General features: G+C 44.5%; 1 protein-coding gene across 1 annotated transcript in view; it reads left to right on the top strand.

The window, feature by feature from the left end:
- The first annotated feature begins 1,497 nt into the window (after positions 1 to 1,497).
- The window catches only part of LOC139373621 (lysophosphatidylcholine acyltransferase 1-like), a 38,930-nt gene continuing 15,439 nt past the window's right edge, over positions 1,498 to 24,988 (top strand). Inside the window, exons 1-5 of the mRNA XM_071114339.1 lie at positions 1,498 to 1,772; positions 14,116 to 14,255; positions 14,587 to 14,801; positions 15,477 to 15,589; positions 15,688 to 15,748. Coding sequence (XP_070970440.1) covers positions 1,653 to 1,772; positions 14,116 to 14,255; positions 14,587 to 14,801; positions 15,477 to 15,589; positions 15,688 to 15,748 — 649 coding nt within the window. The 5' untranslated portion in view covers positions 1,498 to 1,652. The remainder of the gene's footprint in view (positions 1,773 to 14,115; positions 14,256 to 14,586; positions 14,802 to 15,476; positions 15,590 to 15,687; positions 15,749 to 24,988) is intronic.

Here is a 24,988-nt window from a genome sequence, read left to right as displayed (position 1 = left end):
CCATTTCCGTTCCAATTTTCTGGAAGCTTGCTTCAGAGCTCGGGTATTTTCTGTATACCAGGGAGCTAATTTCTTATGAGAAATGTTTTTAGTTTTTAGGGGTGCAACTGCATCTAGGGTATTGCGCAAGGTTAAATTGAGTTCCTCAGTTAGGTGGTTAACTGATTTTTGTCCTCTGACGTCCTTGGGTAGGCAGAGGGACTCTGGAAGGGCATCAAGGAATCCCCGTGCCGTCTGTGAATTTATAGCACAACTTTTGATGCTCCTTGGTTGGGGTCTGAGCAGATTATTTGTTGCAATTGCAAACGTAATAAAATGGTGGTCCGATAGTCCAGGATTAGGAGGAAAATCATTAAGATCCACATTTATTCCAGGAATTCAGGGAACTCGTTTTTTTTTTGTAAATTGAAATTTGCTATCGTAAATGTTAGCAACACCTCCGCCTTTGCGGGATGCACGGGGGATATGGTCACTAGTGTAACCAGGAGGTCATTTAACACAGTAAATTCAGTCAGGCCAATCACATCAAGATTATGATCAGTGATTAGTTCATTGACTATAATTGCCTTTGAAGTAAGGGATCTAACATTAAGTAGCCCTATTTTGAGATGTGAGGCATCACGATCTCTTTCAATAATGACAGGAATGGAGGAGGTCTTTATCCTAGTGAGATTGCTAAGGCGAACACCGCCATGTTTAGTTTTGCCCAACCCAGGTCGAGGCACAGACATGGTCTCAATGGGGATAGCTGAGCTGACTACGCTGACTGTGCTAGTGGCAGACTCCACTAAGCTGGCAGGCTGGCTAACAGCCTGCTGCCTGGCCTGCACCCTATTTCATTGTGGAGCTAGAGGAGTTAGAGCCCTGTCTATGTTGGTAGATAAGATGAGAGCACCCCTCCAGCTAGGATGGAGTCCGTCACTCCTCAGCAGGCCAGGCTTGGCAATCTAGTCAGCTGGAAAGCCACATGAAGAAGAATAATTATTATTTAACTGATGACCCTGCTGCCATTTCCTGTCAGATAGAGCTAAAACTTTAAAAGAAAATAATTCTAAATTATTATGACATCCAGACTGAATGAACAATAATGTTGAGCTATTTGCTGGATTATTGTCACCCACAGCCACATACAGTTTTTACATATTAAGGTAAACAAGAGAGACCCAAAGACGTCAAACTGAGTAACAAATTGACAGTTGGGTCAAGTGAGAGTGCGAGCACTACATCTTCACACTCATACGCACTCAAAGGTATCTGGCACATCTCAAAGACACATTCCAGGAAAAGAGGTCATGTCCCACAAAACTCATATCAGTTGTCCCTGTGTGTGTCTGCCTGTGTCGTGACTCGTGTGTGTATGTGTGTGGCATGTGTGCTGAAACTCTGGCACCACTGTAAAAAAGATCCAACACCTTCCAAAGTGGTCAGTGTATGGCTCGCTACTACGCATGCGCAGTCCCAGTACATTGAAATTAGCCATCCTCGCTTCCCCGCCCCACTCAACGAGTTGATGTTTCTCGAGCATACCTATCAGCGCCATCAGTACATGTGTCGCTAGCCTAGAAAGTCGGTTTCAAAGAAGCCTTGCCTGTTTATTGTGGAATAGAAAAACCGTTGCGAACTGATAAGTGTTAGTTTATTTGTTTTCAGTTATGAAGTTGCCAGATGAGCAGCATCCTTCCTTGGAGATTAGAGATGGGTCGGATTTGCCAACCCCTTTCAGAAATCCATTCGTTCACGAGTTACGATTCACCCCCTTGGAGAAAATCAGGGTAAGCAACCGTTTAACTTTTGTTGAAATCGTATTTCATGAACATTCAAATATGTTCTAATGTTATATTTTGCCAGCCAGTTGGTCAGTTAACGGCACTCTGTGCTACAGTAGCTATTAGCTAACTAGCATGCTAGTTAGGTACCTGATGTTCTGCACCCACCAAGTTTTCTGTGCGTTTCAAGCGTGCTGCTGCATGTTATGGTCGAAGCTGGTAGCTAGAATAATTGGTTTATTGACCATAAACTACATGTAGGGACTAAACTAAAATCTATACATATTGTGTATTTTATGGAGATTTGATTACATCAAGAAGAGTTTTAATTTACATAACATCAGAGTTAACTTTTTTGTAGCTATTGAATTGGTGATCTTGATTCTCGTAATTTGCATTTCAAACGTTTGCAGTGGATTTCCATGTCCAATAGCAGTTAACTGTAAAACCGTCCTAAATGACTGGGCAGCCTTCACTGTTCAAGGGAGGCTTGCCAACGGTGGCTTTTGAATAGATCTGGGTCACACAAAAAAAGGTGTTTGAGCCAAGGAATGGATAATTGAGTCCCTGTGTTTACATTAAATGTTCCATATGTTGTATTTTGCCCACCTCTCTCACTCTGTCATCTCCCTCTGTCTTCCTTCCCTCTCAATTCAGTTCAAGGGGCTTTATTGGCATGGCAAACATATGTTTACATTGCCAAAGCAAGTGAAATAGATAATAAACAAAAGTGAAATAAACAATTTCAAATGTCACATGTGTATGTATATACAGTGTTGTAATGATGTGCAAATAGTACACAAGGGGAAATAAATAAACAGAAATATAGGTTGTATTTACAATGGTGTTTGTTCTTCACTGGTTGCCCTTTTCTTGTGGCAACAGGTCACAAATCTTGCTGCTGTAATTGCACACTGGTATTTAAAAAAAAGTTTTTGTATTTATTTAACTTTTATTTAACTAGACAAGTCAGTTAAGAACTAATTCTTATTTACAATGACTGCCTACCAAAAGGTCTCCTGCGGGGATGGGGTCTGGGATTTAAATATAAAATACATAAAATAAAAATATAGGACAAAACACATGCATAGTCACTTTAACTGTACATTCATGTACATACTACCTCAATTGGGCCGACCAACCAGTGCTCCCGCACATTGGCTAACCGGGCTGCTTCTGCATTGTGTCCCGCCACCCGCCAACCCCTCTTTACGCTACTCCTACTCTCTGTTCATCATATATGCATAGTCACTTTAACCATATCTACATGTACATACTACCTCAATCAGCCTGACTAACCGGTGTCTGTATGTAGCCTCGCTACTGTATATAGCCTCGCTACTGTATATAGCCTCGCTACTGTATATAGCCTCGCTACTGTATATAGCCTTGCTACTGTTTTTCACTGTCTTTCTACTGTTGTTTTTATTTCTTACCCATTGTTCACCTAATACCTTTTTTGCACTATTGGTTAGAGCCTATAAGTAAGCATTTCACTGTAAGGTCTACACCTGTTGTATTCGGCGCATGTGACAAATAAACTTTGATTTGATCATGACAAGAGCGACAACACTACATAAAGAGACTACATAAAGAGCATAGCAGCAACACAACATGGTAGCAGCACAAAACAGGGCACAGACAACAGCACAAAGGGAAGAAGGTAGAGACAACAATACATCACACAAAGCAGCCACAACTGTCAGTAAGAGTGTCCATGATTGAGTCTTTGAATGAAGAGATAGAGATAAAACTGTCCAGTTTGAGTGTTTGTTGTAGCTCGTTCCAGTCGCTAGCTGCAGCGAACTGAAAAGAGAAGCGACCCAGGGATGTGTGTGCTTTGGGGACCTTTAAAAGAATGTGACTGGCAGAACGGGTGTTGTATGTGGAGGTTGAGGGATGCAGTAGATATCTCAGATGGATATGGGAGTTTATCAAAATGGGATTTGTTTTGGAATTCTTTGTGGGTCTGTATTTAATCTGAGGCAAATATGTTTCTCTGATCATACATTTGACAGGAGGTTAGGAAGTACAGCTCAGTTTCCACCTCCTTTTGTGAGCAGTGAGCACATAGCCTTCTCTTGAGAGCCAGGTCTTCATTCGGCGGCCTTTCTCAATAGCAAGGCTATGCTCACATGAGTCTGTACATAGTCAAAGATTTCCATAATTTTGGGTCCGTCACAGTGGTCAGGCATTCTGCCACTGTGTACTCTCTGTTTAGGGCCAAATAGCATTCTAGTTTGCTCTGTTTTTCTTTAAATTCTTTCCAATGTGTCAAGTAATTCTCTTTTTTGTTTTCTCATGATTTGCTTGGGTCTAATTGTGTTGCTGACCTGGGGCTCTGTCGGATCTGGTTGTATTTGTGAACAGAGCCCCAGGACCAGCTTGCTTAGGGGGCTCTTCTCCAGGTTCATTTATTTGTAGGTGATTGCTTAGTTATGTAAGGTTTGGAAATTGCTTCCTTTTTAGGTGGTTGTAGAATTTGTAGATAATTAGTGGGTATCTGCATAAATCTGTTCTGCATGCATTATTTGTGAATTCTTGGTTGGTGAGTGGAACACCATTATTTTTGTCTTACTGAGATTTACTGTCAGGGCCCAGGTCTGACTGAATCTGTGCAGAAGATCTAGTTGCTGTTTTTGGCCCTCCTTGGTTGGAGACAGAAGCACCAGATCATCAGTAGACGTTTGACTTCAGATTCTAGTAGGGTGAGGCCGGGTGCTGCACACTTCTAGTGCCCTCGCCAATTCCTTGATGTACATGTTGAAGAGGGTGGGGCTCACCCCCCCGGCCCTTTGGAAAGAAATTTGTTTTTTGCCAATTTTAACCACACACTTCTTGTTTGTGTACATGGATTTTATAATTTTGTATGCATTTCTCCCAACACCACTTTCCCATGCATTTGTATAGCAGACCATCATGCCAAATTGAGTCTAGCTTTTTTGAAATCAAAAAAGTATGAGAGAACTTTGCCTTTGTTTTTTTTGTCAGTATAGGTGTGCAGGGTGAATACGTGGTCTGTCTTACTGTAATTTTTAGTAAAAAGATAATTTGACATTTGCTCAGTACGTTGTTTTGTCTTAGGAAATGTACGAGTCTGCTGTTAATGATAATGCAAAGGATTTTTCCAAGGTTGCTGTTGACGCATCGCCCCCAGTAGTTATTGTGGTCAAATTTGTCTCCACTTTTGTGGATTGGGCTGATCAGTCCTTGGTTCCAAATATTGGGGAAGATGCCAGAGCTAAGGATGATGTTAAAGAGTTTTAAGTATAGCCAATTGGAATCTATGGTCTGTATATTTTGTAATTTAATTTAGGATACCATCAATCCCACAGGCCTTTTTGGGTTGGAGGGTTTGTATTTTGTCCTGCAGTTCATTCACTGTAATTTGAGAATCCAATGGGTTCTTGTTGATTCTAAGATTTGTATTTGATCATGTATATGTTTTTGCTGTTTGTTCTTTGTTATAGAGCCAAAAAGATTGGAAAAGTGGTTTATCCATACATCTCCGTTTTGGATAACTCTTTGTTAGTTTAGAGTTTTCCAATTTTCCCGGAAGTGGTTAGATTCTATGGATTTTTCAATTACATTGAGCTGATTTCTGATGTGCTGTTCCTTTTTCTGTAATGGATTTTTGTATTGTTTTAGTGATTCACCATAGTGAAGGCGTAGGCTCAGGTTTTCTGGTTCTCTGTTTTTGGCTGGATCGGTTTCTCAATTTCTTTCTCAGGTTTTTGCTTTTGTCATTGTTGTTAATTTTCTTAGGCTGTCTGCTTACATTTTTTAGATTTGATAGGGAAGCTGAGAGGTCAAATATACTGGTTAGGTTTTCTACTGCCAAGTTTACACCTTCATTATTACAGTGACATCTCTCCCTCTATGCTCCCTCAATTTACCTGTCTCTTCCTCTCTCTGTGTATCTAGTAAGAATAATTGACTCTGTGCCAATATGTGATGGTCAGTCAATCACCAGATCAATATGGTCACATGCACACGGCTGTCCCCTTACTCTCTGTTTAGCCTTTCACACACAGCCTTGGGGCTTGGACATGCAGTTGTCAGTATCTGACCATGCTGCATAGGACAGAATGGCTGTAGCATACGGCATCATTCAGCAAATTATATATTTTGCTTGCACCAAGTCTGTGAGTAGCTAGTTAGTATTCTGATGTGTGACGTGTGGTTTGTCCTGTTGATGTTACCAGACATAACTTACTACCATTACAATAACGTTTGACAGTGTACCAATACTCGGCTAGAGTTCTTTCTGGAAGTGCAGGAAATGTGGTTTGTCCCGTTCCTGGCTTCATGGCCTCTCTGCTCTCTCACAGCCCCAGGACCAGGGTGTGTCCCAGTCACTCATCCATATACTGTTCACTACAGCAACGCTCTCCAATCCTGTTCCTGGAGAGCTACCCTCCTGTAGGTTTTCACTCCAACCCCAGTTGTAACTAATCGGATTCAGCTTATTAACCAGCTAATTATTGGAATCGGGTGTGCTAGTTTGGAGTGTTTGTTTGTATTTTATTTCACCTTTATTTAACCAGGTAGGCAAGTTGAGAACAAGTTCTCATTTACAACTGCGACCTGGCCAAGATAAAGCAAAGCACTGCAACACAAACAACAACAGAGTTACACATGGAGTAAACAAACGTACAGTCAATAACACAATAGAAAAGTCTATATACAGTGTGTGCAAATTTAAGATTAGGGAGGTAAGGCAATAAATAGGCCGTAGTGGCGAAGTAATTACAATTTAGCATTAATACTAGAGTGTGAACTAGAGGTTGACCGACTGATTTTTCAACGCCGAGTCCGATTATTGGAGGACCAAAAAAAGCTGATACTGATTTAATTGGGCAATTTTTATAAATATTTGTAATAATCACAATTACAACAATACTTGAATGAATAATGATCATTTTTATTTGAACTTAATATAATACATAAAATCTATTTAGTCTCAAATAAATAATGAAACGTGTTCAATTTGGTTTAAATAATGCAAAAACAAAGTGTTGGAGAAGAAAGTTAAAGTGCAATATGTGCCATGTAAAAAAAGCTAACGTTTAAGTTCCTTGCTCAGATATATGAAAAGCTGGTGGTTCAATATTCCCAGTTAAGAAGTTTTAGGTTGTAGTTTCTAGGTTGTAGATATTATAGGAATTATGACGCGTCGACTATTTCGCTCTATACCATTTTGTATATTGTATAGCTTTGACTATTGAATGTTCTTATAGGCACTTTAGTATTGCCAGGCACATCTTGTGAGTTGATAGGCTTGAAGTCATAAACAGCGCTGTGCTTCAAGCATTGCTAAGAGCTGCTGACAAAACGCAGTCAAGTGCTGTTTGAATTCATTCTTACGAGCCTGTTGCTGCCTACTACCGCTCAGTCAGACTGCTCTATCAAATATCAAATCATAGTCTTAATTATAATATAATAAACGCAGAAATACGAGCCTTTGATCATTAATATGGTCCGGAAAGTATCACTTTGAAAACAAAATGTTTATTCTTTCAGTGAAATACGGAACGGTTCCGTATTTTATCGAATGGGTGGCAACCCTAAGTCTAAATATTGCTGTTACATTGCACAACCTACAATGTTATGTCATAATTATGTACAATTCTGGCAAATTATTTACGGTCTTCACGCAGTTCGCAAGGAGCCAGGCGGCCCAAACTGTTGCATATACCCTGACTCTGCTTGCACTGAACACAAGAGAAGTGACACGATTTCCATAGTTAATATTGCCTGCTAACATGAATTTCTTTTAACTAAATATGCAGGTTTAAAAAATATATACTTGTGTATTGGTTTTAAGAAAGGCATTGATGTTTATGGTTAGGTACATTCGTGCTACGATTGTGCTTTTTTCACATGTGCTTTTGTGAAATTACCCGTTTGGCGAAGTTGAAGTAGGCTGTGATTCGATGATAAATTAACAGGCACCACATTGATTATATGCAACGCGGGACAAGCTAGTTAACTACACATGGTTGATGATATTACTAGGTTAACTAGTGATTATGTGAAGATTGATTGTTTTTTATGAGAACTTTAATGGTAGCTAGCAACTTACCTTGGCTCCTTGCAGCCACAAGGTCCTTTTGACGCTGCACTCGCATAACAGGTGGTCAGCCTGCCACGCAGTATCCTCGTGGATTGCAATGCAGTTGGCCGTAATCGGCATCCAAAAAGGCCGATTTACCGATTTTGTAATAACTTGAAATCAGCCCTAATTATTCGGCCATAATCGGTCGACCACTAGTGTGAATCTACAGGACATTTGATCTCCAGGAACAGGGTTGGAGAGCCCTGCCCTACAAGGTCAGGAAACTGGCCTCCATTTTGGCACAGAACATTTTGTGCCAGCAGTGGAAGATAAACACTGCAAACAAGTTTACTCCTGCAGCAGGAGGCATGCTTTACACACACAAACTGCACACAGAGACAAGGGGCAGAACATGACTCGATAAAGGAGCAGAAACGATTGAGACTTTGGAACAGCGTTCAGCTTCTGAATCTGGTGCTAATTATTTCAGTCTCTGGATCTAGGCCAAGCCTCAGGAAATGTGCATTTCTATTCAATTGTATCATGAGCACATTGACCTTTTTAATTTGTTTATTTTTTTCTTAGAAGACAGTGTATCCAGTTGCATGTTTCTATCAAAGATTAAATCTAAATGATTGTTCAACTCAGATCAAGGTCATAGTTAGGCTAGTTGGACAGAAAGGTGCTTGAGGCTACTTGGGCCTATCAGAGAGGTGAAGGTTGCTAGTTGAGTCTGTAAACTGTAGCAGGTGTCTAGTCTTGTTCTCACTAGCCTACTACCTGCTGTTACTGTGAAGGTGTCAGGGTGTTTTCTGTTCTATGTACACACACGGGTTCATTTAAGAACCGTCTCTCTCTGCCTGAACATAAACGCTACTTCCCTTCGCCGCTGACAACAGATCCTTATGACTGGGTGATGTGTGTGTCTGTCACACCAGCACGTGTAACCACATTCCTCCCTCAGGCCTCTCTCGCTCTCTCCCAGATGTCCTGTTTTGAAGAAGAGGTTACAAAACAACAAAAACACCCCATATGAATTAACGTCACAATGAACCAAATAAAGATGTCACTCACTTAATTGAACAGCTGAGGGGTCTGTATTGTAGTGACTTGTCTCTATCATTAGGCAAAATGGCAGACAGTCTTTGCATTCTTTGAGGTGCCTGTTTGTGTGTGTGTGTGTTGACATTAGGGTTAGTTTTGTATTTGTAGGATCCCCATTAGCTGCTACAAATTCATAGCTTTAACTAATTATGACAAATGTTAAGAAAATGTTGAGCAATGTAATAAAGTCATGACTTTTCAAATAAGTTACCTTACACGCTATGTTGGCTGACAATTTGTTCCTTAAGAACCACATAGCATATCATTATACATATACAGCAGTATATACCGGTATGTTAGCTAGTTGCCTAACGTTAGTTGGCTACTTATACATCAAACTTGCCAGTATATTAACTATATGCTATCTAACTACCCAACGTTTATTGACCTGATTATTCCCGTCATTCTTAGCTTAGCTAAATGGTATAGTCATTGTGCGTTCTCAATGGACATTCGGGTGCTTTCATAAATTCACTCTGGCTATCTACTCCGATTTCAGATCACTCTCATCTGAGTGCACCAGAGTGCAGAATAATGCATTTATGTGCGCTCCATGTCCGTTGAATATGGCTGCTGTTAGTAAACGTCGGCAAAAAAGCGTAATTAAGTTGTTGCCAGCAGCACAGTTAGTCACCAACGCTAAGGATAACATGACAACTGCCTAACCAGCTCTGCAAGTGCAAGTAAAATTGTCAGTGGTCTCATTTGTCTGGAAGAAGCTAGCCAACGTTAGCTTGGGTGCTTGACTGCTGCTGTAAGGTCAGAACGCTCAAATGAACTCTACTCCTTGGCCGGTGCTTCCAGTGTGCGCTCCGAGAGTGAATCAGTCTGCGTTTACAAATGGACGATCTGACAACAAGCTCTGAATTTACGAGAGCACTCTGGCACTCCACATTGAATTTAAGAACACACCAGATGCTCCATATACTCAACTAGTCTAAAGAAGGCCTTTAATTAGCACAACATTTTTCAGCTGTGCTAACGTAATTGCAAAAGGCTTTTCTAGTGATCAATTAGCCTTTTAAAATGATAAACTTGGATTAGCTAACACAACGTGCCATTGGAACACAGGAGTGATGGTTGCTGATAATGGGCCTCTGTACGCCTATGTAGATATTCCATAAAAAATCTGCCGTTTCCAGCTACAAAAGTCATTTACGACATTAACAATGTCTACACTGTATTTCTGATCAATTTGGTGTTATTTTAATGGACAAAAAATGTGCTTTTCTTTCAAAATCAGGGACATTTCTAAGTGACCCCAAACTTTTGAATGGTAGTGGGAAATATATGTGTGTGCAACTTAATTTTTGTATTTATAGCTTCCAGTTCATTTGCCGCTAGTAAGCACCTCTAGGCTAAATCATTTTCTCTGAGTGTGCGCCAGCTCCTTCTTTTTGTTAGTCTTTTATCCATAACAATGTGTAGGCGTCCCCTAGTGTCCAAAATGTGACATCAGCTAGCATTTATCAAATTGTATTTGTCACATGCACGGAATACAACAGGTGTAGACATTACAGTGAAATGCTTACTTACAAGCCCTTAACCAACAATGCAGTTAAGAAAATCCGTGCCTGCCAGTGCAGTCATGAGTGAACAGGGAGTACAGGAGGGGACTGAGCACGCATCCCTGAGGGGCCCCTGTGTTGAGGATCAGTGTGAGGATGTGTTGTTACCTACCCTTACAACCTGGGGGCGGCCCGTCAGGAAGTCCAGGATCCAGTTGCAGAGGGAGGTGTTCCCTATGGCTTCCACTAGCTGTGAACAGTCTGTAGACATTGTTTCAGGCCTTTATTCTGAAAATGAGGGAGAATGAGCAGTTTCAATCAGAGGCCAGTGGAAAATCCCCAACCTGTTTGGTGCGCAATCCCGACAGCGCGCCTTTCTTGTTTTTCTTTTATATTTCAACAACGGTTGAAATATTATCGATTATTTAGGCTAAAAACAACTTGAGGATTGATTATAAACATTGTTTGACCTGTTTCTACGAACTTTACGGATACTTTTTGGAAGAGGTTTTTGGATATAAAGAGGGACTTTATCGAACAAAACAAACATTTATTGTGTAACTGGGAGTCTTGTGAGTGCAACCATATGAAGATCATCAAAAAGTAATTGATTCATTTGATTTCTATTTCTGAAGAAAAGCTGAAGAAAATCTATATACAGTGAGTGCAAATGTCGTGAGAAGGGCGGTAAGGCAATAAATAGGCCATGGTGGCGAAATAATTACAATATACAAATTAAACACTGGAGTGATTTATGTGCAGAAGATGAATGTGCAAGTAGAGATACTGGGGTGCAAAGGAGCAAGATAAATAAATAAATACAGTATGGGGATGAGGTAGTTGGATGGGCTATTTGCAGATGGGCTATGTACAGGTGCAGTGATCTGTGAGCTGCTCTGACAGCTGGTGCTCTAAGCTAGTGAGGGAGATATGAGTCTCCAGCTTCAGTGATTTTTTGCAGTTCTTTCCAGTCATTGGCACCAGAGAACTGGAAGGATAGGCAGCCAAAGGAGGAATTGGCTTTGGGGGTGTTTCTCAAGTGAAAAAAATGTGCATGAAAACGAGTAGTCTCTCATTAAATGACATCAAACACAAGAGGTCCCTTCGTTGAAGAATCCCCATTATTGACCAATCACCAACGAAGGGGCATAGACTTCGGCTACCGAACTTCGGCTTGCCTCGAAAGAAGTGTCGAAGACCAAGCGAACAAAGACATCACATGTCATAATATATGCACAAACTGTTTGGGATGGGAAGCATGCGGACACCCTTTTTAGAGGGCAGCAAGATGCTTGCCTGCTGGGTGGACTCCACCCCTACGTGTGTTTGTGTGTGTAGGGGGGAGATACCCACCCCTAAGAGTGTGTGTGTGCATTTGTCCGCATGTGTAGGGGTTGAGAAGCCTTTCCCTAATGGCCCTTGCCAACCCTGGAGGAGGGAAGTGTGTGCCGTGCATTTTAAGGAAACAAAAGGCTTGCATCTAGTCTCTTGCATGCCTCCTCTCTCTCTCACACACGTCCACTGAGTCTCCTCCTGAATATTTCACACCACAAAGCTTTCCTTTTTAACTCCTTGAATCCTCCCTCACAACCAACTTGGAGACCAGCTCACAAGAGTGCCAGTTGTAGAACACAACCCCTCGCTCCTTGCCTAATCCTTTGGAATTAGCGGAAATGAAGGGTCCAGATAGGTAGAGGTTGAAATTACCTTCGTTTTGAAACTCATCTGAAAATCGAGGACAGTTTTAATTTTATCTCCTGATCTCAATGACTTCACCAGCCAATTCTATATTAACACCCAAAATGATTTTACTAGTGTATCTTAGCTAACAGTTATTGCATCTATAGGGTTTGCTATACTTCCAGGATCACAAGATGGCTAGCTAGTGGCCTTGGAGGTTTCCCGGGTGATGTGATGAGAATCTGAGGAAGATGTGCAACTTGTAACACACCTTTTAAGATGAGTGTTACAATGTATAATTTTTTTTAGTAGAGGGAACGATACTCATCTGCCAAATGATTGTAAGGGAAACACTGATTCTACAGGAGGGACGGATAGTCATAATTCTGGTAATGGAGTTATAACCTCAGTAGAATGGCTTCTAATATTTGTTGTTATGCTGTTTGGATGAGTCCATTTACAGAAGGGGGTGGTGGTGGTCAGGATGGATCGTTAGGTGTTTTGGAGAAGGGGGGGGGGGGGGTCATAAACCAGCCCTATTAGTGTTTATTTATCTGGCCATGCTGTCTGCACCTGGGGCTCACACAGAGAGATGGAGAGAGGGATTCAAGCAGAGAGGGGGAGGAGAAGAGAAGGAATAGAGTCCCCTGGGAAATGAAAGAAGACCACATTGTAATGTAGGCAGGCAGAGAGAGGGAGGAGAAGAGAAGGATTAGAGTCCCCTGGGAAATGAAAGAAGACCACATTGTAATGTAGGCAGGCAGAGAGAGGGAGGAGAAGAGAAGGATTAGAGTCCCCTGGGAAATGAAAGAAGACCACATTGTAATTGTGGCAGGCAGAGAGAGGGAAGAGAAGGAATAGAGTCCCCTGGGAAATGAAAGAAGACCACATTGTAATGTAGGCAGGCAGAGAGAGGGAAGAGAAGGAATAGAGTCCCCTGTGAAATGAAAGAAGACCACATTGTAATGTAGGCAGGCAGAGAGAGGGAAGAGAAGGAATAGAGTCCCCTGTGAAATGAAAGAAGACCACATTGTAATGTAGGCAGGCAGAGAGAGGGGGGTGGAGAGGGGGAAATATATATTTATAGAGAAAGCAATAGAGAGAAACTTGCAGTATTGTGAGAACAACAACACCCTACTGTACAGACAGAAGAGGGATAAGAGGTCTCCAGATGATGGGTAGAGGAATAGGGGGGGGGGGGGGGGATCTGAAATGACAGTGGGCCTTGACATTGTGACCCTGTTATTTGGAGTGATGGCATGACATACAACCATATCCCTTCTAAGGGCGTGACAGGTCAATAGTTATCTGCTTTGACCTTAATGATGTAAGCATAAGTTAATTTGATACTAAATTAACTGTTTTATTTTGATTTAAACCTGAAATCACATTGGATAGTTAAATTTTTTATATTTTTTATAGCATTTCTGTATGAGCTGTTGTGATCATGCTTACATAAGGAACATAGAGTAAACAAGGAGAAAGCTAGGAGGGATGACTAGCTGTATGTCTGTCATTGCTGGATGGTCTTCTTCAACAGAGCAGTTCTTTATGGGTCAATCCAACTTCACAGAAAGAGATTCTTTCCCTGATGAAATGTGATCATTTGTACCTCTGTCTCCCTCTGTGTTTTTATGAATGAATGAATGCATCACCATGGGTTTTTATGAATGAATGAATGCATCACCATGGGTTTTTATGAATGAATGAATGCATCACCATGTGTTTTTATGAATGAATGAATGCATCACCATGTGTTTTTATGAATGAATGCATCACCATGTGTTTTTATGAATGAATGAATGCATCACCATGTGTTTTTATGAATGAATGAATGCATCACCATGGGTTTTTATGAATGAATGAATGCATCACCATGTGTTTTTATGAATGAATGAATGCATCACCATGTGTTTTTATGAATGAATGAATGCATCACCATTTGATTTTGTCACTCTCTCTCTCTCCGCTCTTGCCCCCCGCCCCCCCTCTTTCTCAGATTGGTGTGATGACTGTGACAGTGTTCCCAGTACGGTTGTTCTTTGCAGTGTTCCTCATGTTGCTGGCCTGGCCCTTTGCCTTCGCTGCCTCTCTGGGACGATCTGAACTGGCCGTGGAGACCGAGACCTGGTGGAGGAGGTGTGTGTGAGAGAGAATTATATATCAATTCCAAATCAAATTTTATTGGTCACATACACATGGTTAGCAGATGTTAATGCGAGTATAGCAAAATGCTTGTGCTTCTAGTTCTGACTAGAAATATATTAAAGAGATTCTCCGGTAATTGTGTGTACTTTTTAGCCAGTAGTTCTGAAAGTTACGCTCACTAGCCATTGATGCATCCAGCCCAAAGTGGGAGGTTTACAAAAATACATAGAAGTTGCCAAAGTTCCAGAGCATGTCTTTAATTGACTTACCTGTGTAAATAGCAGTTAATCAGACACACCCTCACCCTGTCTCTCTCCTACAGGATCTGTGACATAGCCCTGAGGGTGATCATGCGAGCCATGTGGTTCTGTGGAGGTTTCCATTGGGTGACGGTGAAAGGGGAACCGGCCCCGCCCTCGCAGGCGCCCATCCTCACCCTGGCCCCTCACTCGTCCTACTTCGACGCCATCCCCATTACCATGACCATGGCCTCTATCGTCATGAAGACCGAGAGCAAGAATATCCCCGTCTGGGGCAGTGAGTAGTCATCCTCATCATCTTCATTAAATACCATTGTCTACCTCGTTCCCTTCTTCTCTCGCACTCCCTCCCTGCCTCTTCCTCATTTGTCAGGCTTTTTTAGTCTGTCTCACTGTCTAGGGAAGTGTGTACTGTAGCCTTCATTTTCTCTCTCTCTGGTAGTATAGTCTTCCTAATTTCTTTCTGTCTCCATCAGGGCCGGTGAGAACCACAGTCTTCTGATAGATACTGACTGATGTGAGTTAGTTAGGTTATCAGACTGGACATGAAGGGGGAGGGGAGGGGAGTGGAGGGGAGAGAGGTAGAGGTGGAGACCAGGTGTTAATGATTAGCATATTCTGGGTTATCTCGTAACATTCTTATTATTAGTCATAATGCTGTGCTAATCACTAATCTCTCTATCATCTCTCTATTTCCCTCCCTCTCTTATCCGTCTCTCACTCCTCCCCTTCTCTCCCTCTTCCCCCACTCTCTTCCGCCCCCTTCTGTCTCTCCCCCCTCCCCCTTCTGTCTCTCCCCCCCTCCCCCTTCTGTCTCTCCCCCCCTCCCCCTTCTGTCTCTCCCCCCCTCCCCCTTCTGTCTCTCCCCCCCTCCCCCTTCTGTCTCTCCCCCCCTCCCCCTTTTGTCTCTCCGCTCTCCCTCTTTTGCTTCTCTTTCTCCCTGCCCCACCAGCTTTGATAAAGTTCATAAGGCCAGTGTTCGTGTCGCGGTCGGACCAGGATTCTCGTAGGAAGACAGTTGAGGAGATCAAACGCAGAGCCCATGCTGGAGGGGAGTGGCCTCAGGTAACACACACACTGCCGGCTTGTGTTAACGTAAAGACCAATCCTCCTCAATCTTCTATGTCAAATGAAATGTACTGTGTGTGTGTGTGTGTGTGCAGATAATGATATTTCCAGAGGGGACATGTACCAACAGATCCTGCCTCATCACATTCAAGCCTGGTATGTGTTCTTCTTTATGCTGACCAAGCTCTCATACCCTCGCTCTCTCTCTCGCTCTCTCTGTCTCTCTCTCTGTCTCTCTCTCTGTCTCTCTCTGTCTCTCTCTGTCTCTGTCTCTCTCTGTCTCTGTCTCTCTCTGTCTCTGTCTGTCTGTCTCTGTCTGTCTCTGTCTGTCTCTGTCTGTCTCTGTCTGTCTCTGTCTGTCTCTGTCTGTCTCTGTCTGTCTGTCTGTCTCTGTCTGTCTCTGTCTGTCTGTCTCTGTCTGTCTGTCTGTCTCTGTCTGTCTCTGTCTGTCTCTGTCTGTCTCTGTCTGTCTCTGTCTGTCTCTGTCTGTCTCTGTCTGTCTCTGTCTGTCTCTGTCTGTCTCTGTCTGTCTGTCTCTCTGTCTGTCTCTGTCTGTCTGTCTCTGTCTGTCTGTCTCTGTCTGTCTGTCTCTCTCTGTCTCTCTCTGTCTCTCTCTCGCTCTCTCGCTCTCTCGCTCTCTCTGTCTCGCTCTCTCTGTCTCGCTCTCTCTGTCTCGCTCTCTCTGTCTCGCTCTCTCTGTCTCTCTCTCTTGCTGTCTGTCTGTCTGTCAAATCAAATGTTATTTACTATCATGTCTTTACTATCAATAACTGAAGACTGATAGTTTTTATCAAAGATTCTCTGTAATTAGTTACTACTCGATCAACTGATTAATCACGTAACTAATTAACTAGGAAGTTGGGGCACCAAGGAAAAATATTCAGATTACAAAGTTATCATTTCCTAAAATAACTTTTCAGATATTTTATCTGACCAATTAGTCTTCGAATGAATTAATTATTTACTTTACCTCATGTTAGTCTCATTCCAAACGTCGTAAATTGTTGGTAATCTGCACAAACCCAGTCTTCACTATGAGTCATCCATACATCAATTGTCTTAATCATTTATTTATTACTAAGTAATTCACAGAAATGCATAAACAAACAAACAAACATGGTAAATGTAATGAGAATGTGCCCTAGTGGGCTAAACCGGCATGGCGGCTTGTTAGACAAAAGGGGATGTGGGGGTCAAGTGGGGGTCAACTAAGAAGTCACTACAAAGTGATAATTATAACAATTGAAATGCTAATCCTTTGCACATGAACGCTCACTCATTCGGGAACAATTGCAATCAATATATATATTTACGCTCAGTATGTCATCTTGATCGCTGGTGAAAAGTTAATTTCTTTTGTAGAATTGTCCGTCTCTCTCCCTCTCTCTATCGGTTGTGGTTAGAGGGGATTGTTCAGAGTGACATCCGTTATAGAATGGATGTTTCAGCGGTTGTCGTTCTTCGCGTTCAATGATGCCGAATTCCTAGCTGCAGACTAGTAATCAATATCAAAGACTTGTTCTTATTCTGTCGGTATCGATAGTCTAAGAGTTTAAGTTCTTCGATATAGGGGGCGCTCTTTTAATTTTTGGATGAAAAACGTTCCCGTTTTAAACAAGATATTTTGTCACGAAAAGATGCTCGACTATGCATATAATTGACAGCTTTGGAAAGAAAACACTGACGTTTCCAAAACTGCAAAGATATTGTCTGTGAGTGCCACAGAACTGATGTTACAGAAAAAACCCAGATAAAAATACAATCAGGAAGTGCCGCATTTTTTGAAACCGCCTCATGGCAATGACTCCTTATATGGCTGTGGAGGAGCTAGGAGTCAGCTTACCTTTTCCACGTTTTCCCCAAGGTGTCTGCAGCATTGTGACGTATTTGTAGGCATATCATTGGAAGATTGACCCTAAGAGACTACATTTACCAGGTGGTCGCTTGGTGTCCTCCGTCGCAATTATTGCGTAATCTCCAGCTGCAGTATTTTTCCGTTTGTTTCTGATGAGAAACAGCTGCCACCACTGATAGATTATCGAATAGATATGTGAAAAACACCTTGAGGATTGATTCTAAACAACGTTTGCCATGATTCTGTCGATATTATGGAGCTAATTTGGAAAAAAAGTTTGGCGTTGTAAGTGACTGCATTTTCTTTTTTTTTTTCTTGGCCAAACGTGATGAACAAAACGGAGCTATTTCTCTTACACAAATAATATTTTTGGAAAAAATGAACATTTGCTATCTAACTGAGAGTCTCGTCATTGAAAACATCTGAAGTTCTTCAAAGGTAAATTATTTTATTTGAATGATTTTCTTGTTTTTGTGAAAATGTTGCCTGCTGAATGCTAGGCCTAATGCTATGCTAGGCTATCAATACTCTTACACAAATGCTTGTGTAGCTTTGGTTAAAGCATATTTTGAAAATCTGAGATGACAGTGTTGTTAACAAAAGGCTAAGCTTGTGTTTCAATATATTTATTTCATTTCATTTGCGATTTTCATGAATAGGAAACGTTGCGTTATGGTAATGAGCTTGAGGCTATGATTACGCTCCCGGATACGGGATTACTAGAGGTTAACCAGCAATGATCTACAACCTTTGTCCTCCTAATGGAGAAAAACATGGTCTGCAACCTTTAGCCATCTCGTAATTGAGGTAAGCTCGGTCTGCTGATAATTTCTCAAAGTTGGGTTATATTCGGAATGGCTGGGCTGTCCCAGGAGGCCTGACCTTAACTGGGCTCAGGGGCGGTCCTCTGATTTAGTTCAAATCAAAAGGGAATTGTATTTTTCTTCATTAAACAGTCAAAAATCATATTACACAATTATACAAACAGTATCATCCTCACTCATTCATCTTATACAACAATTAGATGTAAACCTCATATCTGAGGCTATTATATAAACAGCGTTATGGTAATGTGGCCACACCGTCTCCCATGAGCATCCCCAAGTTGTGACCAACGGACCAGTTCGTAGCTGAATTCTTCACCGATCTTTTATACTTTCTCCGGATCATGAAATTTGTTCGTACCCCAAGTTCTGTGAGGTAGAAGGATTTCCTTTGTTCTCCATGAAAATCTACTCTCTCTCTACTGTGTGGCCATGTGGCAGGGTCTTCTCAGGAATTTATGACCTCTCTGACCACAGTAACCTAGTTGAAGGAGGCAAGGGGGAGGCAGGGAGAGTGGGATGGGCTTGCTATACCCAAAGAGGCCAACGTCATGACACAGATGTTAATGCGAATGTAGCAAAATGCTTGTGCTTCTAGTTCCGACCGTACAGTAATATCTAACAAGTAATTTAATCATTTCACAACAACTACCTTATACACACAAGTGTAAAGGAATGAATAAGAATATGTACATATAAATATATGGATGGCCGAACGGCGTAGGCAAGATGCAGTAGATGGTATAGAGTACAGTATATACATATGAGATGAGCAATGTAGGGTATGTAAACATTATATAAAGTGGCATTGTTTTAACTTCTTGACGATACCCATCCCTGTCGCGGGATCATTTTCGTCAGCAACCGCTGAATAGCATAGCGCAACAGTCAAATAATATTACAAAAAAATATTCATATTCATGAAATCACAAGTGCAATATTGCAAAACACAGTTTAGCCTTTTGTTAATCGACCTGTCGTCTCAGATTTATGCTTTACAGCGAAAGCAATCCAAGCGTTTGTAAGTTTATTGATAGCATAGCATTATGTACACTTAGCATCAGGATTCTTGGTCACAAAAATCAGAAAAGCAATCAAATTAACCGTTTACCTTTCATGATCTTCGGATATTTTCACTCACGAGACTTCCAGTTACACAACAGATGTTCGATTTTTATACCAAAAATACCGACGTTTGTTTGTCGCGTTATGTTCAGAAATCCACAGGAAAGAGCGGTCACGACAACGCAGACGGAAATTCCAAATAGTCTTCATAATGTCCACAGAAACATGTAAAACGTTTTTTATAATCATTCCTCAGGTAGTTTTTAAAATATATATTCGATAATATATCAACCGAGTGTGTAGGTTTTTCAATAACAGCAGGAGGAGCCCCCACCTATCCACTTACGCAATGTGATCTTTCACGCTCATTTTTCAAAATAAAAGCCTGAAACTATGTCTAAAGACTGACACCTTAGGGAAGCCAGAGAAAAAGGAATCTGGTTGATATCCCTTTAAATGGAGGATAGGCATGCATAGGAACAGAAGGGTTTCAAAACAAGAGGCACTTCCTGATTGGATTTTCCTCAGGGTTTCGCCTACAATATCAGTTCTGTTATACTCACAGACAATGTTTTGACAGTTTTGGAAACTTTAGAGTGTTTTATATCCTAAGCTGTCAATTGTATGCATATTCTAGCATCTGGTCCTGAGAAATAGGCCGTTTTACTTTGGGAACATTATTTTTCCAAACATAAAAATAGTGCCCCCTAGTTTCAAGAGGGGGCACTATAGTGATACATTTATTACATCCAATTTTTTATTATTAAAGTGGCTAGAGATTTGAGTCAGTATGTTGGCAGCAGCCACTCAATGTTAGTGATGGCTGTTTAACAGTCTGATGGCCTTGAGATAGAAGCTGTTTTTCAGTCTCTCGGTCCTAGCTTTGATGCACCTAAACTGACCTCGCCTTCTGGATGATAGCAGGGTGAACAGGCAGTGGCTTGGGTGGTTGTTGTCCTTGATTATCTTTTTGGCCTTCCTGTGGCATCGGGTGGTGTAGGTGTCCTGGAGGGCAGGTAGTTTGCCCTCGGTGATGTGTTGTGCAGACCGCACTACCCTCTGGAGAGCCTTGCGGTTATGGGCGGAGCAGTTGCCGTACCAGGCAGTGATACAGCCCGACAGGATGCTCTCGATTGTGCATCTGTAAAAGTTTCTTCTGCCTCCTGAGGTTGAAGAGGCGCTGTTGCGCTTTCTTCACCGCTGTCTATGTGGGTGGACCATTTGTTTGTCTGTGATGTGTACGCCGAGGAACTTAACTTTCCACCTTCTCCACTACTGTCCCGTCGATGTGGATAGAGGGGTGCTCCCTCTGCTCTTTCCTGGAGTCCACAATCATCGCCTTTGTTTTGTTGACGTTGAGTGTGAGGTTATTTTCCTGGCACACCACTCCGAGGGCTCTCACCTCCTCCCTGTAGGCCATCTCATAGTTGTTGGTAATCAAGCCTACAACTGTAGTGTTGTCTGCAAACTTCATGATTGAGTTAGAGGCGTACATGGCCACGCAGTCATGGGTGAACAGGGAGTACAGGAGAGGGCTGAGAACGCACCCTTGTGGGGCCCCAGTGTTGAGGATCAGCGGGGTTGGGACGTTGTTTCCTACCCTCAACACCTGGGGGCGGCCCGTCAGAAAGTCCAGGAAACCAGTTGCACAGGGCGGAGTCGAGACCCAGGGTCTTGCTCGTCTCTCTTTCGCTCTCTCTCTCTCTTTCTTGCTCTCTCTCTCTCTCTTTCTTGCTCTCGCTCTTTCTCGCTCTCTTTCTCGCTCTCTTTCTCGCTCTCTTTCTCGCTCTCTTTCTCGCTCTCTCTTTCGCTCTCTCTTTCGCTCGCTCTCTCTCTTTCGCTCTCTTTCGCTCGCTCTCTCGCTCTCTTTCGCTCGCTCTCTCGCTCTCTTTCGCTCGCTCTCTCTCTTTCGCTCGCTCTCGCTCTCTCTTTCGCTCGCTCTCGCTCTGTCTTTCGCTCGCTCTCGCTCTGTCTTTCGCTCGCTCTCGCTCTGTCTTTCGCTCGCTCTCTCTCTTTCGCTCGCTCTCTCTCTTTCGCTCGCTCGCTCTCTCTCTTTCGCTCGCTCGCTCTCTCTCTTTCGCTCGCTCTCTCTCTTTCGCTCGCTCTCTCTCTTTCGCTCGCTCTCTCTCTTTCGCTCGCTCTCTCTCTTTCGCTCGCTCTCTCTCTTTCGCTCGCTCTCTCTCTTTCGCTCGCGCTCTCTCTTTCGCTCGCTCGCTCTCTTTCGCTCGCTCGCTCTCTCTTTCGCTCGCTCGCTCTCTCTCTTTCGCTCGCTCTCTCTTTCGCTCGCTCTCTCTCTTTCGCTCGCTCGCTCTCTCTCTTTCGCTCGCTCGCTCTCTCTCTTTCGCTCGCTCGCTCTCTTTCGCTCGCTCGCTCTCTTTCGCTCGCTCGCTCTCTCTCTTTCGCTCGCTCGCTCTCTCTCTTTCGCTCGCTCGCTCTCTCTCTTTCGCTCGCTCGCTCTCTCTCTTTCGCTCGCTCGCTCTCTCTCTTTCGCTCGCTCGCTCTCTCTCTTTCGCTCGCTCGCTCTCTCTCTTTCGCTCGCTCGCTCTCTCTCTTTCGCTCGCTCTCTCTCTTTCGCTCGCTCGCTCTCTCTTTCGCTCGCTCGCTCTCTCTTTCGCTCGCTCGCTCTCTCTTTCGCTCGCTCGCTCTCTCTTTCGCTCGCTCGCTCTCTCTTTCGCTCGCTCGCTCTCTCTTTCGCTCGCTCGCTCTCTCTTTCGCTCGCTCGCTCTCTCTCTTTCGCTCGCTCGCTCTCTCTCTTTCGCTCGCTCGCTCTCTCTTTCGCTCGCTCGCGCTCTCTCTTTCGCTCGCTCGCTCTCTCTCTTTCGCTCGCTCGCTCTCTCTCTTTCGCTCGCTCGCTCTCTCTCTTTCGCTCGCTCGCTCGCTCTCTGTCGCTCGCTCGCTCTCTCTCTTTCGCTCGCTCGCTCTCTCTCTTTCGCTCGCTCGCTCTCTCTCTTTCGCTCGCTCGCTCTCTCTCTTTCGCTCGCTCGCTCTCTCTCTTTCGCTCGCTCGCTCTCTTTCGCTCGCTCGCTCTCTCTCTTTCGCTCGCTCGCTCTCTCTTTCGCTCGCTCGCTCGCTCGCTCTCTCTCTTTCGCTCGCTCTTTCGCTCGCTCTCGCTCTTTCGCTCGCTCTTTCGCTCGCTCGCTCTTTCGCTCGCTCGCTCTTTCGCTCGCTCTTTCGCTCTCTCTTTCGCTCGCTCGCTCGCTCTCTCTTTCGCTCGCTCTTTCGCTCTCTCTTTCGCTCGCTCGCTCTCTCTCTTTCGCTCGCTCGCTCTCTCTCTTTCGCTCGCTCGCTCTCTCTCTTTCGCTCGCTCGCTCTCTCTCTTTCGCTCGCTCTCTCTTTCGCTCGCTCGCTCTCTCTCTTTCGCTCGCTCGCTCTCTCTTTCGCTCGCTCTTTCGCTCTCTCTTTCGCTCGCTCGCTCTCTCTCTTTCGCTCGCTCGCTCTCTCTCTTTCGCTCGCTCGCTCTCTCTCTTTCGCTCGCTCGCTCTCTCTCTTTCGCTCGCTCGCTCTCTCTCTTTCGCTCGCTCTCTCTTTCGCTCGCTCGCTCTCTCTCTTTCGCTCGCTCGCTCTCTCTTTCGCTCGCTCGCTCTCTCTTTCGCTCGCTCGCTCTCTCTTTCGCTCGCTCTCTCTCTCTCTTTCGCTCGCTCTCTCTCTCTCTTTCGCTCGCTCTCTCTCTCTCTTTCGCTCGCTCTCTCTCTCTCTTTCGCTCGCTCTCTCTCTCTCTTTCGCTCGCTCTCTCTCTCTCTTTCGCTCGCTCTTTCGCTCGCTCTTTCGCTCGCTCGATCTCTCTCTTTCGCTCGCTCTCTTTCTTTCGCTCGCTCGCGCTCTTTCTCTTTCGCTCGCTCGCTCTCGCTCTCTCTCTTTCGCTCGCTCGCTCTCGCTCTCTCTCTTTCGCTCGCTCGCTCTCTTTCGCTCGCTCGCTCTCTCTCTTTCGCTCGCTCGCTCTCTCTCTTTCGCTCGCTCGCTCTCTCTTTCGCTCGCTCGCTCTCTCTCTTTCGCTCGCTCGCTCTCTCTCTTTCGCTCGCTCGCTCTCTCTTTCGCTCGCTCTCTCTTTCGCTCGCTCGCTCTCTCTCTTTCGCTCGCTCGCTCTCTCTCTTTCGCTCGCTCGCTCTCTCTCTTTCGCTCGCTCGCTCTCTCTCTTTCGCTCGCTCGCTCTCTTTCGCTCGCTCGCTCTCTCTCTTTCGCTCGCTCGCTCTCTCTCTTTCGCTCGCTCGCTCTCTCTCTTTCGCTCGCTCGCTCTCTCTCTTTCGCTCGCTCGCTCTCTCTCTTTCGCTCGCTCGCTCTCTCTCTTTCGCTCGCTCGCTCGCTCTCTCTCTTTCGCTCGCTCTTTCGCTCGCTCTTTCGCTCGCTCTTTCGCTCGCTCTTTCGCTCGCTCTTTCGCTCGCTCTTTCGCTCGCTCTTTCGCTCGCTCGCTCGCTCTCTCTTTCGCTCGCTCTTTCGCTCTCTCTTTCGCTCGCTCGCTCTCTCTCTTTCGCTCGCTCGCTCTCTCTCTTTCGCTCGCTCGCTCGCTCTCTCTCTTTCGCTCGCTCGCTCTCTTTCGCTCGCTCGCTCTCTCTCTTTCGCTCGCTCTCTCTCTTTCGCTCGCTCTCTCTCTCGCTCGCTCGCTCGCTCTCTCTCTTTCGCTCGCTCTCTCTCTCTCTTTCGCTCGCTCTCTCTCTCTTTCGCTCGCTCTCTTTCTTTCGCTCGCTCGCGCTCTTTCTCTTTCGCTCGCTCGCTCTCGCTCTTTCTCTTTCGCTCGCTCGCTCTCGCTCTCTCTCTTTCGCTCGCTCTCTCTCTTTCGCTCGCTCTCTCTCTTTCGCTCGCTCGCTCTCTTTCGCTCGCTCTCTCTTTCGCTCGCTCTCTCTTTCGCTCGCTCTCTCTTTCGCTCGCTCTCTCGCTCGCTCGCTCGCTCTCTTTCGCTCGCTCGCTCTCTTTCGCTCGCTCGCTCTCTTTCGCTCGCTCGCTCTCTTTCGCTCGCTCGCTCTCTTTCGCTCGCTCTCTCTCTTTCGCTCGCTCTCTCTCTTTCGCTCGCTCGCTCTCTTTCGCTCGCTCGCTCTCTCTCTTTCTCTCGCTCGCTCTCTTTCGCTCGCTCTCTCTCTTTCGCTCGCTCTCTCTTTCGCTCGCTCTCTCTTTCGCTCGCTCTCTCTCTTTCGCTCGCTCTCTCTTTCGCTCGCTCTTTCGCTCGCTCGATCTCTCTTCGCTCGCTCTCTTTCTTTCGCTCGCTCGCTCTCGCTCTTTCTCTTTCGCTCGCTCGCTCTCGCTCTTTCTCTTTCGCTCGCTCGCTCTCGCTCTTTCTCTTTCGCTCGCTCGCTCTCGCTCTCTCTCTTTCGCTCGCTCGCTCTCGCTCTCTCTTTCGCTCGCTCTCTCTTTCGCTCGCTCTCTCTTTCGCTCGCTCTCTCGCTCGCTCGCTCGCTCTCTCTTTCACTCGCTCGCTCTCTTTCGCTCGCTCTCTCTCTTTCACTCGCTCGCTCTCTTTCGCTCGCTCGCTCTCTCTCTTTCGCTTGCTCGCTCTCTTTCGCTCGCTCGCTCTCTTTCGCTCGCTCTCTCTCTTTCGCTCGCTCTCTCTCTTTCGCTCGCTCTCTCTCTTTCGCTCGCTCTCTCTCTTTCGCTCGCTCTCTCTTTCGCTCGCTCGCTCTCTCTTTCGCTCGCTCGCTCTCTCTTTCGCTCGCTCGCTCGCTC

The sequence above is a fragment of the Oncorhynchus clarkii genome, chromosome 18, assembly GCF_045791955.1.
Source record: "Oncorhynchus clarkii lewisi isolate Uvic-CL-2024 chromosome 18, UVic_Ocla_1.0, whole genome shotgun sequence".
Lineage (NCBI taxonomy): Eukaryota > Metazoa > Chordata > Actinopteri > Salmoniformes > Salmonidae > Oncorhynchus > Oncorhynchus clarkii.
Note: the sequence above shows the minus strand (reverse complement) of the source record. Positions and strands in the feature narration are given on the sequence as shown.